Below are 15550 nucleotides of genomic sequence, written 5' to 3'. Positions count from 1 at the left end.
GAAAATAAAGGATGGATACAAAATATATATTAACTATATAAAACCACGAAATATTACTGGTGTATTCTACGGCCTTTTCGGTAGCATGCAAGAATTCGGAGCAGTCATCAGTGAATCATCGACTATATGTATCACGGTTTGTTTACTAGCTCCGCAATGACACTTGGGAGAAGCTATTTTTCCCCATACATACAACGAGTTTGTTCATATTCTGTTTATGGTAGAACAGATTTGTTGAAGCTTGCCGAATGCATGTGTTGTGGTGGTGAGGCAAGACATTTTATGAAAGTCAGGGGCTGCCTGTTTGGTCCACTCCTCTTTTCAGCGATCAACAGGCTGAATCAATTTTCATCCAAAACTATTGCACTCTTTAAGTTTTGTTGTCAAGAGCGCAGTCTGTTTCTCTCGCTAACGGGGACGCCTCGATGTATTTGTAGAATAGGGCTGTTCTCGATCTTTTTGAGTCCTGAAAGGAATAATTTCTCTCGTCTCAGTTGGGAGAAGCTTTATTGCTTATTGCGAGTAGCCAGGAGGTTGACGTGGAATTTATAGTCCCTGTTATAAGGTGCATGGAGTTAGACATCGATGCACCTAGTGTGCGCACTGATGCGCCAAAGCGATTTAGCGGGTAGACTGGGCCTAAGGTTAAAGTCTCTAGCGTGGCGCCTGAAGACGTTGTTGCAAGTTCTAGGTTTGACGGCTGTCTTTGACAGATGACCCTTGAAGCTCAGTGGTCTAGATATTTTGCATATCGATTGTGGGAAAGCGGTTTGTTCTCAAAGTAAATACTGAGTTGCCTGTTGGTTAACGCGTCGTTGAGGCGGAAAGTAGAGACTTCTTCTTTGTCGCACTGAGTTGCAATCTCCAACTGCAAAAGTATTTCCCAATATCTTCCAAGTTTTTCGTCAAGGTGTCCTCAGTAGCCTCTATAGTAGAGGATGTCTTGAAGAAGGACCAAAAGTTATTGGGAAATGCTTTCCCCATTAGAGGCCTGCCGGTGTGGCCGACCGGTTCTACGCGCTTCAGTTTGGAATCGCGCGAGCGCTACGGTCGCACGTTCGAATCCTGCCTCGGGCGTGGATGTGTATGATGTCCTTAGGTGAGTTAGGTTTAAGTAGTTCTAAGTTCCAGGGGATTGATGACCTCAGATGTTAAGTCCCATAGTGCTCAGACCCATTTTAACCATTTGAACCCCATTGGCCATTCCGACGCTGTCCAACAAAGTCAGAACTCTCTACGTCATGGATATCATTAATCTCTAATGATTGCTACGTGCTGTTTCTGTGATTGATGACTCGTATTAACCGAGCAGCCTGCCTCGCCGGCAGGTGGTGACGACGGACAAGATGCCGGTGGAGCTGCACTACGTGCCGCACCTGGACCAGGTGTGGGTCCTCAACTGGAGGTCGGAGCGCGACCGCGGCGTCAAGACGGTGCAGGTGATCCGCGACGCCGCGCAGAAGCGCAAGCACCACACCGTCCACCCGGAGCCCATAGACGGACAGTTCGACCTCGTCAGCGGACTCTTCATGCCACCGGTGCAGGTACGTCTTCCCTCACGTCTCTCACTTTCGACTCCAGTCAACACTTGGGGCTGACCCATGCGTATTCTACAGGGTGATTCAAAAAGAATACCACAACTTTAGGAATTTAAAACTCTGCAACGACAAAAGGCAGAGCTAAGCACTATCTGTCGGCGAATTAAGGGAGCTATAAAGTTTCATTTAGTTGTACATTTGTTCGCTTGAGGTGCTGTTGACTAGGCGTCAGCGTCAGTTGATGCTAAGATGGCGACCGCTCAACAGAAAGCTTTTTGTGTTATTGAGTACGGCATATGGGTCACTGAGAATCCGCGGGAAACAACTCAGTATGAACGTGACTCGCCTAAGGTGAACGTTTTCTGTGCCATTTCAGCCAATAAAGTTTTTGGTCCCTTTTTCTTCGAAGGTGCTGGACTACAGTATCTGGAGATGTTAGAGAATTGGCTGTTCCCTCAGCTCGAACAAGAAGCACAACAATTCATATTTCAGTAGGATGGAGCGCCACCACATTGGCACTTACCTGTCCGTAACTACCTGAACGTCAACTACACGAGGCGATGGATCGGCCGCCAGGCAGCCCGTGACAGAGCACTTCATCACTGGCCTCCAAGAAGCCGTGATCTTACCCCCTGCGATTTTTTCTTATGGGGGTATGTTAAGGATATGGTGTTTCGGCCACCTCTCCCAGCCACCATTGATGATTTGAAACGAGAAATAACAGCAGCTATCCAAACTGTTACGCCTGATATGCTACCGAGAGTGTGGAACGAGTTGGAGTATCGGGTTGATATTGCTCGAGTGTCTGGAGGGGGCCATATTGAACATCTTTAATCTTGTTTTTGAGTGAAAAGAAACCTTTTTAAATACTCTTTGTAATGATGTATAACAGAAGGTTATATTATGTTTCTTTCTTTAAATACACATTTTTAAAGTTGTTGTATTCTTTTTGAATCACCCTGTATACCGCCTAGTGGGGTCGTGCTGAAATGAAATACCTTTACTATGTAATGGTTCCCAAAAATATTTGAATAATTGTATGACGGCTGTGCCCTTTTTTGTCCTCCATTCTTCTCTTCCCTCTTCTCGTTTAACGTCGTAAGCCCTTGCCTGCCTTCTTGAGGATGCACCAAATTCTCAACACTTGCCTCCTCTTACGACAATGTCATTGTAAGACTACTGCGTATGAACCTTTGCCTTATCTTATCTTACCTTCCCTCTAGTAGGAGAGTGTTGGCAAAGTGCCGAGCGGTGCGTTAGGGCGGCATGGCTAGTAAAGTGATGTACAGGGGTTGGATAAAAAGTAGTGGCAACACCGCCGTAACTTGAAGGTTGTGCGTCACTGTCTGTATCTGATGGCAGAAGGGCAATCCAAATAGTGGAGTAAGCGGTGACGGCTGGGTCAGTTGCTGTGTGTAGTGTCTGAAAGTGTGGAAGGCAGTTCGAGCGCCCTAACATGTATTTGGTATAAGACCAGCGATAAACCACCATAGTCAGTGATGTCTTCAAAATGCTTCGGTTCAACCATTAGAATAATGAAAAATGTAACAAGCTGGTCAGTCTGTTCGTGGCAAGGGCAAACGCTGGGCCGTGAATCACTGCGGGGACACAGTGGAGGGGTGAACTATTCACAGATGACGTGATGCACGTCTTGACATTCATCTCCCGGCACGACTCGGAATGTGGAGTTAGCGACGGGTTCTTTTGAACCCTATGAAAGGGCAACTTTATGCACTATATATTTCACTGGAACGTCCGTAAAAAGGCACTGCGTAGCCCAAAAAAGAACACTACAGAAATTTTGGAATTTTGGTGACCTGCTCCAAAAGACGTTGTGACACTCAACCGTTTGTACGTATTGTGCACGGATCGTAGTATTAAAATCAGATGACAACAGAGAAAGCCGGACATAAGGAATCATTCTTCTTGTGCACACAGTGAAAGAATGGGAAGATATATGGGTAATATTGACACGCAGTACACTTAGCATGTCAGGCAGCAGTTTACTGAGAACGACTTTCAATGTAAAAGATATCCTACTAGCATTATAATGCGTTATGCGCTTTTAGTAAGCATTTTCACCCATACTGTTGTTGCTGTGGCCTTCAATCTGAAGACTGGTTTGATGCAGTTCTCCGCACCACGCTACCCTGTGCAAGCCTCTTCAGCTTCAGACAACTATTGCAATAGACATCTACATGAACCTGCTTAATATATTCCTCTTGTCTCCCCCTGCAATTTTTACCCCACACACTCCGTCTAATACTAAATTGTTGACTTCTTGACGTATCGGAATGCATGCCACCAACTAAGTTTAGTCAAGTTATGCCACAAATTTCTTTTCTATTCTGTTTTTTTTCAGTACCTCCTCATCGCTTACGTGATCCAGCCATCTAATCCTCAGCATTCTTCTATAGAAGCACATTTCAATAGCTTCTATTTTCTTCTCGTCCAGACTCCTTATCGCCCACGTTTCACTTCCATAAAGACTAAGCTCCAAACAAACACTTGTAGAAAAGACTTCGTAACACCTAAACTCATATACGATGTCAAAAATTTCTCCACAAACGCTTTTCTTCTCATTGCAAGTCCACATTTTATATCCTGTCTGCTTCGGCCATCATCAGTTGTTTTATCGCACAACTACTGAAACACCTCTACTAATTTTAGTGCTTCATTTCCCAATCTAATTCCATGAACATCGCCTGATTTAATTCGACTACGTTTTACTACTCTTCTTTTGCTTTTGTAGGTGTGCATCTCACATCCTCCTTTCAAGATCAATGCCCATTCCGTTCGAAAGCTCTTCCTAGTCATTTGCTGTCAGCGAAAAAATTATAATGTCATTGTTTTTCTTCTACCTGAATTTTAATTCCGTCGCCAAAATTGTGTTTCGGTTGCTGCTTGGTCAGTGTACATCCCATCTCAACTACAGTTCCCTTTCATGTCCTTCGAGTCCTGTAAATGCAGTCTGATTTCTGTATAAGTTGTACATGACCTTTTGCACTCTGTATTTGATCCCCGCTACCTTCAGAATTTCAAAGACTGTATTCCTGTCAGCATGGTCAAAGGCTTTCTCTGAGTCTAGAAATGGTTTAAACTTATGTTTCCTTTCCTTAGCGTGTATTCTGGATGAGTCGTAGGGTCAGTATTCCCCAGAGTATTCCTACATTTCTTCGACACCCAAAGTCATCTTCCCCGACGCCGGCTTCTTCCAGTTTTTCCATTCTTCTGTAAAGAATTAGTGTTAGTATTTTGCAACTACGACTTATTAAACTGGTAGTTCGGTAATATTCATAACATTTCTTCGGAACTGGAATTATTACATTCTTGTGAAGACTGTGGGTTTTATGCGTGTCTCGTACATCTTGCACACCAGATGGAACAGTTTTGTTGTGCCTTGTTCCAAGCATATCAGAAGTTCCAAGGGAATGTCGTCACCCTTACAGACAATCATGTGTAATTTTTCTTGTTGCTTCACCTCCAGAAGTTGTAATCGGCGCCTTCCACGTGTTCCACAGGACATGAACCAGCTGTTCAAGTACGCGTACGTGACGCACACGAACCAGCGCGGCCTGTACAAGCTGGACCTGGCCACCATGCGCTACATCCGCAGCATCGACCTCACGCCCTACAACTGCGTGCCCAGGCACATCGAGTTCTCCGCACTGTGTAAGTTGTCGTTACATTATGCCAAAACCGAAATCACTCGTTTTGTTTTCAGCTCCAGGTAGTCACCACAGTAAAAAATACTTAGCAGAATATAAGGGGTATTAGGGGTATAAGCCTAGAAATTTCCATGAATGACTGACTTACAGTGTACTGAATAACATTACACCAGTATAACGATTGTAAAGAATCAGCCTCGATTGCAAATACAAACCAGATGTTGACCTAGGTTTCGGCGCGGATAACCACGCCTTCTTCGGAGCAACTGCCTAAAGAGGCAGTAGTTTTAGTTTGTTCCGAAGAAGGCATGGTTATCCTCGCCGAAACTTAAAACTACAACCTAAACCTACAAACTGCCTAAAGAGGCAGTAGTTTTAGTTTGTTCCGAAGAAGGCGTGGTTATCCGCGCCGAAGCCTAGGTCAGCATCTGGTTTCTATTTGCAATCGAGGCGGGTTCTTTATAATCATTAAATTATTCACGATTGCTGACGCGCTGCAATGCTAAAAGTTCTTACATCAGTATTTAGCCGGCCGATGTGGCCGAGTGGTTCTAGGCGCATCAGTCTGAAACCGCACGACCTCTACGGTCGCAGGTTCGAATCCTGCCTTGGGCATGAATGTGTGTGATGTTCTTAGTTAGGTTTAAGTAGTTTTAAAGTAGCTGAAGTAGTTCTAAGTTCTGGGGGACTGATGACATCGGTTGTTAAGTCCCATAGTGCTCAGAACCATTTGAACCAGTATTTACTTCACTTTCAGACTGACAATTATGGCTATTACGAGTAGCATGTTTTTAGATTGGTTGGTTCCTCCAAGTGTCAAGGCCTCGCCACACTGGCAACTACGGAGTTAGCCGGCCTCTTTGGCCGAGCGGTTCTAGGAGCTTCAGTCCGGAACCGTGCTGCCTCTGCGGTCGCAGGTTCGAATCTTGCCTTGGGCATGGGTGTGTGTGATGTCCTTAGCTAGGTTTAAGTAGTTCTAAATGTAGGGGACTGATGAGATGTTAAGTCCCATAGTGCTTAGAGCCATTTGAACCATTTGAACTAAGAAGTTAAGCGCTGTCGGGCTTGGCCAGCATTTACATGCGTGACCGTCATCGTCTGCTGAGTCCTGTTGGCAAGAGGGACGCACTCAGCCGTTGTCACGCAAATTGAGGAGCTACTTGTTTGAAAAATTATTGGCTCCGCTCACGAAAACTGACAACGACCGGGAGACCGGTTCAAATGGCTCTGAGCACTATGGGACTTTATATCTGAGGTCATCAATCCCCTAGAACTTAGAACTACTTAAACCTAACTAACCTAAGGACATCACACACATCCATGCCCGAGGCAGGATTCGAACCTGCGACCGCAGCAACAGCGCGGTTCCGGACTGAAGCGCCTAGAGCCTCTCGGTCACGGTGGCCGGCCGGAGAGACCGGTATGCTGATCACATGCTCCTCCATATCCGCAACCGGTGACGCCTATCAACAGTACGGTGGACTGTCGGTACAGTTGTGACTTTCGAGACGTAGGAAGAGAGAGAGATTGAGTAAAATAAATGAACAATTAGTAGTCAACTGGTGGAATTTTCTTTAAAAAAATTCTATTTCGTTCTGGTCCTCCACGAGGGAGAGAGAAAAAGAGAGACAGAACTTCCAAATACGTGTGGCAGAAACTGACCATCAATGCTTATTTTCCCCTCGGAAACAGGTCAGGTTCTGAAGTGTGGACAGGTGGACGCGAAACACACTTGGACGCAAGACGGATTATCTATACTGACGGGTATAGTCCACTTCACAGGATAGTTACGACCGTGCGGAAAACATCAGATAGTAAATTATGTGATGTGTTTGGGGGAAGACTGTTAGACGAATAGAAAAAACAACTAACACACTGAAGTGGGCACATGTTAGGATACCGATGATCACAATATCGGTAACTAGACTCCTAAAACACTGTATAGTAGACTGCATACAATTCAGAACACTGTGAAGGAGCTGAAACATGACTGTTACACCTATACTGTATGATTAGACTTTCAGCTATCCAACAGTTCTTGATACGTTGTTGGGAATTATATCGACTTTTTATGTTGTACCACAATACTCGTAATGTGGCTTCAAACATTCGAACATCTAGCTATAACTGTGCTTTCAGAATGTGGCAAATCTGAACAATCTGAAACAACAGTTTATGAACGCGCACGTGAATATGTTACATACTTTACAGAATTCCCAATCCTCAAACTCTAATTATACACCTCAAAATTATTTGTTTAAATCGCATGCGTTTATCTCATTTGATTGCTGATAATGCAGAGTGGAGCAGGGTCTGCACTGTCTTACTGAAAGGTAGGAGGGCAAACTGGGAAGTTATCACCCTGGAATATAGCCGACGTCCTTGTCAACGAAATTTTGTGCCAACGTGTTATGGCCGATAGTTCTGTAATCACTTTCCAAGTTTATCGATACTGTAAATCATCCAAAGTTAGTAAAAGACTTATTATCAGTTTGTTCCGTTATTTCCAACCCTCAGATTCAAATGGCTCAGTTCAAAGTGGTCGTGCTCTTCAAGATAATCCATTTGAATAGTGCCTGTAACTATATATATTTTCACATACGAAAAGCAGAGAGCTTGTGCAGTATGGTATTGAATGTACAGAGAGTGAAGATGTGTGATACAGATGATACCATAAGTGTGCTAAATGAAAGAGAGAAACACATTTTCAGGGTAATTAGCTATGATAAAGCTTTTTTCAAGACAGGTTACCGCATTTGTTGAATACTGAGCAAAGGCACTTGCGAAATCAACTCTTTAGCGATGTTTGAACGGTTTTAGAAGACTTCAAGAGATCTTGTGTGCCGTTTTGTTTCCCTACATGAGACTTAGGTCCATCCTGAAAAGACTAAAATAATAACTAGTGAATAATATGCAGGTGTTCTAACCTGATTCGATGGAAGAAATCGTGAAAAGGGGATCCAATTGCGATTTAAGAAAATCATCTTTCATCAGTGCCACAAAGATCCACTGACAATGGAAAATAGGGATCTGAATAACTAATTGGTGAAGCATAGACGGTAATCAACAGATTTACTATCTTCTGAATGTCATCCATTCGCATATGTAAGGAGATCTTAACCTGCAAAACATTTCGTCCTATAAAAGAACGCTTATGATAACTTGGGTACATCGAAGAGACAGTGAGTAGAACTGGGGAGAAGAAAAAGAAATGGGAAGAAGAAAAAGTTCATGGCATAACTTAACTAAAAGAAGGGACCTATTAATGAGGCACAATCTGAGACATCAAGAATTTAGTCAATTGATAAAGGGAGCTACATAATTACAGACAGATTTCGGCTTGACAATTGGTACAATAAGCAAGTTCAAATGGACGAGGGTTGCAGTAGTTATGCAGGAAAGAAAAGGCTTGCACAAGATGGACTACTGTGGAGAACTGAATCAAACCAGTCTTGAAGTGAAGATGAGACCAACGAAATGTGTGGAGTCCAACTAAGAGCGATATTTTTCTGGCATTCCACATTAACACTAGGTTGATGGAATCTATTCAGTGGTAAAACGTTGCTCAAAGTTCATTGATCAAAAAGATGACTACATGAAAAATGAGCGGAAGGTTTTCCTAAGACCTGATTCACTTACAGTCAGGATAAGAACAGTTCACAATGTATCGCCAAGGGTGTGAAGAAAAGATGTAACATTAGTCAATTCATGCAATCTTCATACTACATTCTAACATAAGGACTTGCAACTATGTGGTATTTACAATAACGATGTCTTACTACAGATCCACAACTTATTTCTTCCTTTCTCCGCCATTCATCAGAGATGTCACCGATTAGTGAAGTATAGAATAAACAGTCACGCAACAGTTAGTACCAACAGTGTAGTCTGTCACGCAGTATGCTACAAATTCTGATACAGCCTTCAGGATCACATACACATTTCGGCTACACAGGTTTGAATGGATATCATAATAAGGAGACGATCTCGTGTGCAGGATGTTTCCCCCTTGACTTATACACCTGACTAATACACTCCTGGAAATTGAAATAAGAACACCGTGAATTCATTGTCCCAGGAAGGGGAAACTTTATTGACACATTCCTGGGGTCAGATACATCACATGATCACACTGACAGAACCACAGGCACATAGACACAGGCAACAGAGCATGCACAATGTCGGCACTAGTACAGTGTATATCCACCTTTCGCAGCAATGCAGGCTGCTATTCTCCCATGGAGACGATCGTAGGGATGCTGGATGTAGTCCTGTGGAACGGCTTGCCATGCCATTTCCACCTGGCGCCTCAGTTGGACCAGCGTTCGTGCTGGACGTGCAGACCGCGTGAGACGACGCTTCATCCAGTCCCAAACATGCTCAATGGGGGACAAATCCGGAGATCTTGCTGGCCAGGGTAGTTGACTTACACCTTCTAGAGCACGTTGTGTGGCACGGGATACATGCGGACGTGCATTGTCCTGTTGGAACAGAAAGTTCCCTTGCCGGTCTAGGAATGGTAGAACGATGGGTTCGATGACGGTTTGGATGTACCGTGCACTATTCAGTGTCCCCTCGACGATCACCAGTGGTGTACGGCCAGTGCAGGAGATCGCTCCCCACACCATGATGCCGGGTGTTGGCCCTGTGTGCCTCGGTCGTATGCAGTCCTGATTGTGGCGCTCACCTGCACGGCGCCAAACACGCATACGACCATCATTGGCACCAAGGCAGAAGCGACTCTCATCGCTGAAGACGACACGTCTCCATTCGTCCCTCCATTCACGCCTGTCGCGACACCACTGGAGGCGGGCTGCACGATGTTGGGGCGTGAGCGGAAAACGGCCTAACGGTGTGCGGGACCGTAGCCCAGCTTCATGGAGACGGTTGCGAATGGTCCTCGCCGATACCCCAGGAGCAACAGTGTCCCTAATTTGCTGGGAAGTGGCGGTGTGGTCCCCTACGGCACTGCGTAGGATCCTACGGTCTTGGCGTGCATCCGTGCGTCGCTGCGGTCCGGTCCCAGGTCGACGGGCACGTGCACCTTCCGCCGACCACTGGCGACAACATCGATGTACTGTGGAGGCCTCACGCCCCACGTGTTGAGCAATTCGGCAGTACGTCCACCCGGGGTCCCACATGCCCACTATACGCCCTCGCTCAAAGTCCGTCAACTGCACATACGGTTCACGTCCACGCTGTCGCGGCATGCTACCAGTGTTAAAGACTGCGATGGAGCTCCGTATTCCACGGCAAACTGGCTGACACTGACGGCGGCGGTGCACAAATGTTGCGCAGCTAGCGCCATTCGACGGCCAACACCGCGGTTCCTGGTGTGTCCGCTGTGCCGTGCGTGTGATCATTGCTTGTACAGCCCTCTCGCAGTGTCCGGAGCAAGTATGGTGGGTCTGACACACCGGTGTCAATGTGTTCTTTTTTCCATTTCCAGGAGTGTACTTAGAGTTACTGCAATGAAGCACGTGATATTGTTCCTTTTTGTTGAACTACAAGTTTCGAGGGAACAGGCTCACATCTTGCTCTCTGTCATTTTTTCCTCACTATCAAGGAGACCAGACAGCAATCGGAATTCTGTAATGTTTTACATTACTCGTAGAGTACCTGAAAGCCAAAACTCAAATATCAAACCTGAAAAGCCGTTTGATGCATCTCTCAAAAATTCTCGACAAAATTGACTTTCATGTTTTCCGAAGAAGTTTAATTCCCTAAAGTTAAGTTTATTTTTCACGATGGGCTGCGTGGCTCACGCAGCCGCTCGGAAACTGAACATCTCAGTGAATCGCTGGTTCGAAGTTTGCTATTGTGCTCTATCCCGTTTTATTTCTTTCGTTCAATTCGAATAACTACGTCACTTACCTGTAAAACTTATCAAATACTTACTAATTAACACATATCTAATCATTATCTCTTATGAAAAATGCACCTCTTCTCCTTCCTAATTACATATCACATGCATTGTAAATATGAATTATTAATTATCTATATTTTATAAAAGACTTGTTAATAAAGTTATTATGTTTTCTTAAATTTAAAACATATTTATTAAATACGTTTTATAAAATATTGATAATTAAGAATTTATATTCGAAAGGCATGTCAAATACAATTAGAAAGAAGAGGACGTACATTTTTCATAAAAAATTATGGCCAGATACGCATTAATTAGCATATACATGATGAATTTTATATTTAAATAATTTACGAAGAGAAGCCAAAGAAACTGGTACATCTGCCTAATATCGTGTAGGGACCCAGGACCACGCAGAAGTTCCGCAACTAACGTCTGAAGTAGTGCTGGATGCAATTGACACCATGAATCCTCCAGGACTGTGCATAGATCCGTAAGAGTACGAGGGAGTGGAGACCTCTTCTGAACAGCATGCTGCAAGGTGTCCCAGATATGCTCAATAACGTTCATGTCTGAGGAGTTTGGTGGTCAGCGGAATTGTTTAAGCTCAGAAGAGAGTTCCCGAAGCCACTATGTAGCTAGTCTGGGGGTGTGGGGTGTCGCATTATCCTGCTGGAATTGCCCAAGTCCGCCGGAATGCACAATGGACGTGAATGGATGCAGGTGATCAGACAGGATGCTTACGTACATGTCACCTGGCAGAATCGTATGTAGACGTATCAGGGGTCCCATATCACTCCAACTGCACACGCCACACACCATTAAAGAGCTTCCACCAGTTTGAGCAGTCCGCTGTTGTATGCAATGTCCATGGATTCATGAGGTTGTCTCCATACCAGTACACGTCCATCCACTCGATACAATTTGAAACAGGACTCTTCCGGCCTGGCAACATGTTTCCAGTCATCAAGAGTCAAATGTTGGTGTTGACAGGCGAGGCATAAGGCTTTGTGTCGTGCAGTCATCAAGGGTACACGTGTTGGCCTTCACCTCCGAAAGCTATACTAATAATGGCCCAGCACTGAAACCTGCAGCAATTTGCGGAAGGGTTGCACTTGTGACACGCTGAACGATTCTCTTCCGTCACCGTTGGTCCCGTTCGTGTAGGATCTTTTCCGACCGCATCAGTGTCGGAGATTTAATGTTTTGCCGATTCCTGATATTGACGGTACACTCGTGAAATTGTCGTACGGGAAAATCCCCACTTCATCGCTACCTCGGAGATACTGTGTCCCACAGCCCGTGTGCAGACTATAACATCACATTCAAACTCACTTAAATATTGAAAATCTGCCATAGTAGCAGCAGTAACCGATCTAACAACTTTGCGAGACACTTGTTGTACACTACTGTCCATTAAAATTGCTACACCAAGAAGAAATGCATATGATAAACGAGTATTCATTGGATAAATATATTATACTAGAACTGACGTGTGAATACATTTTCACGCAATGTGGGTGCATAGATCCCGAGAAATCAGTACCCAGAACAACCAATCTGGCGGTAATAATGGCCTTGATACGCCTAGGCATTGAGTCAAACAGAGCTTGGATGGCGTGTACAGGTACAGCTGCCCATGCAGCTTCAACGCGATACCGCAGTTCATCAAGAGTAGTGACTGGCGTATTGTGACGAGTCAGTTGCTCGGCCACCATTGACCAGACGTTTTCAGTTGGTGAGAGATCTGGAGAATGTGCTGGCCAGGACCTGCAACATGCGATCGTGCATTATCCTGCTGAAATGTAGGGTTTCGCAGGGATCGAATGAAGAGTAGAGCCACGGGTCGTAACACACCTGAAATGTAACGTCCACTGTTCAAAGTGCATCAATGCGAACAAGAGGTGAGCGAGACGTGTAACCAATGGCTCCCCATACCATCACGCCGGGTGATACGCTAGTATGGCGATGACGAACGCACCCTTCCAATGTGCGTTCACCGCGATGTCGCGAAACACGGATGCGACCATCATGATGCTGTAAACAGAACCGGGATTCATCCGAAAAAATGACGTTTTGCCATTCGTGCACCCAGGTTCGTCGTGGATACACCATCGCAGGCGCTCCTATCTGTGATGCAGCGTCAAGGGTAACCGCAGCCACGGTCTCCGAGCTGATAGTCCATGCTGCTGCAAACGTCGTCGAACTGTTCGTGCAGAAGGTTGTTGTCTTGCAAACGTCCCCATCTGTTGACTCGGGGGTCGAGACGTGGCTGCACGATCCGTTACAGCCATGCGGATAAGATGCCTGTCATCTCGACTGCGAGTGATACGAGGCCGTTGGGATCCAGCACGGCGTTCCGTATTACCCTCCTGAACCCACCGATTCCATATTCTGCTAACAGTCATTGGATCTCGACCAACGCGAGCAGCAATGTCGCGATACGAGAAACCGCAATCGCGATAGGCTACAATCCGACCTTTATCAAAGTCGAAAACGTGATGGCACGCATTTCTCCTCCTTACACAAGGCATCACAACAACGTTTCACCAGGCAACGGCGGTCAACTGGTGTTTGTGTATGAGAAATCAATTGGAAACTTTCCTCATGTCAGCACGTTGTAGGTGTCGCCACCGGCGCCAACCTTGTGTGAACGCTCTGAAAAGCTAATCATATGCATATCACAGCATCTTCTTCCTATCGGTTAAATTTCGGGTCTGTAGCATGTCGTAGTCGTGGTGTAGCAGTTTTAATAGCCAGTAGTGTATGTAGACGTTGCCGACCGCAGCATCGTATTCTGCCTGTTTACATATCTGTGTATTTGAATACACGTGCCTGTACCAGTTTCTTTGGCGCTTCAGTGTACATCCCAAGTCATGTCTTTGCCAATCGTCGTGTGTCCTGCCGGCAGACGGGTACGCGATCCTGGAGTGCGAGGAGCCGGTGACGGGTCGCGCCGCGGGCCAGGTGCTGCTGGACCACCTGTCGGACGCGGTGCTGGCGCGCAAGCCCGCGCTGCTCGGCCGACCCACAGTTGCCCCGGACAGCCGCGCCGTCGTCACCGTAGACCACGGCCGCGACGGCGTCACGCTCGTCGTGCAGCGCGTCACCGGTGAGCCCACTACTCCTCTACTCCTCTGCTACGCATCACCCGTGCTGCCGAGGGAGGCGCTGCAGCAGTTACACATTGCTCAGTATTTGTGTGGAACATTCGAATGGCAATTTACAGGCAACGCCACACTCTCTTCAGACAAAAAGTTTTTGTTTCCAATGCCATAGTGCGCGCCCTCTCAGAGTATGGAAAGACCTAGACGTAATTGATTAGTTGGTCTTATTCGTTTCATTTTTTTCAGTCGGCAGCTGACAGAAGTAATCATTTACGGGCAGTTCAATAAGTAATGCAACACATTTTTTTCTGGGCCAATTTTGGTTGAAAAAACCGGAAATTTCTTGTGGAATATTTTCAAACATTCCCGCTTCGTCTCGTATAGTTTCATTGACTTCCGACAGGTGGCAGCGCTGTACGGAGCTGTTAAAATGGCGTCTGTAACGGATGTGCGTTGCAAACAACGGGCAGTGATCGAGTTTCTTTTGGTGGAAAACCAGGGCATCTCAGATACTCATAGGCGCTTGCAGAACGTCTACGGTGATCTGGCAGCGGACAAAAGCACGGTGAGTCGTTGGGCAAAGCGTGTGTCATCATCGCCGCAAGGTCAAGCAAGACTGTCTGATCTCCCGCGTGCGGGCCGGCCGTGCACAGCTGTGACTCCTGCAATGGCGGAGCGTGCGAACACAGGCCGTAGCATTGAATGGAGATTACGTTGAAAAATAGTGTTGTGTAGCTAAAAGATTGGGGAATAACCTGGTGTATTTCAATGCTGAATAAAACAACCCCTGTTTCAGAAAAAAAATGTGTTGCATTACTTATTGAACTGCCCTCGTATCTTCCAAACTGCACACTTCACCACGTCGAATTGTTCAGTTGTCAAAATAGCCAAAAGATTGCTTAGTGGAATTTTGGCTGCCTGAACTGAGTCCGTTTCGCAAAAGGCTAGTTTCTTCCATACCTTATGAAACGTCTCCTTCGAAAGTTATCCATGACTGTGCTGGTAAACTTCTACGTTATTTGATACTGAAACATCTGAGGAAAACTCAACGTACTCACACAGTTTTCTCTTTACTTATTCTGATTATCACAAAACTGGCACACAATATTTTAACGTAACGCAATCTGACATTCAATAATCCCTACTAACGAATGGCTCTGACTAACAATAACCTACACCTTTCATGAATCACTTACCTCACAAAAATCTTCGTTACTCGAACTAGTGCAGTACAGTGAGCGCCAATACTGCCAGCTAAATAAAAGATGCTAACTACTGAAGGCACTAACTACTGATAGGCATAGTTAGCAAATGAAAGATTTTGATAGTGAACAAACAATGTATTTACCTTAATAGTATCCAAAAGTCACA

The 15550-nt window shown here is 45.4% G+C and overlaps 1 protein-coding gene across 1 annotated transcript in view; it reads left to right on the top strand.

The window, feature by feature from the left end:
- LOC126185878 (follistatin-related protein 5-like) overlaps positions 1-15550 on the top strand; it is a 566088-nt gene that overhangs the window by 530630 nt on the left and 19908 nt on the right. The window contains exons 13-15 of the mRNA XM_049928165.1: positions 1329-1544; positions 5060-5210; positions 13984-14184. Of these exons, the coding sequence (XP_049784122.1) occupies positions 1329-1544; positions 5060-5210; positions 13984-14184 (568 nt within the window). The remainder of the gene's footprint in view (positions 1-1328; positions 1545-5059; positions 5211-13983; positions 14185-15550) is intronic.

Source organism: Schistocerca cancellata, chromosome 1, assembly GCF_023864275.1.
Source record: "Schistocerca cancellata isolate TAMUIC-IGC-003103 chromosome 1, iqSchCanc2.1, whole genome shotgun sequence".
Lineage (NCBI taxonomy): Eukaryota > Metazoa > Arthropoda > Insecta > Orthoptera > Acrididae > Schistocerca > Schistocerca cancellata.
The sequence above is the reverse complement of the archived record's forward strand: the minus strand, read 5'-3'. Positions and strand labels throughout refer to the sequence as shown.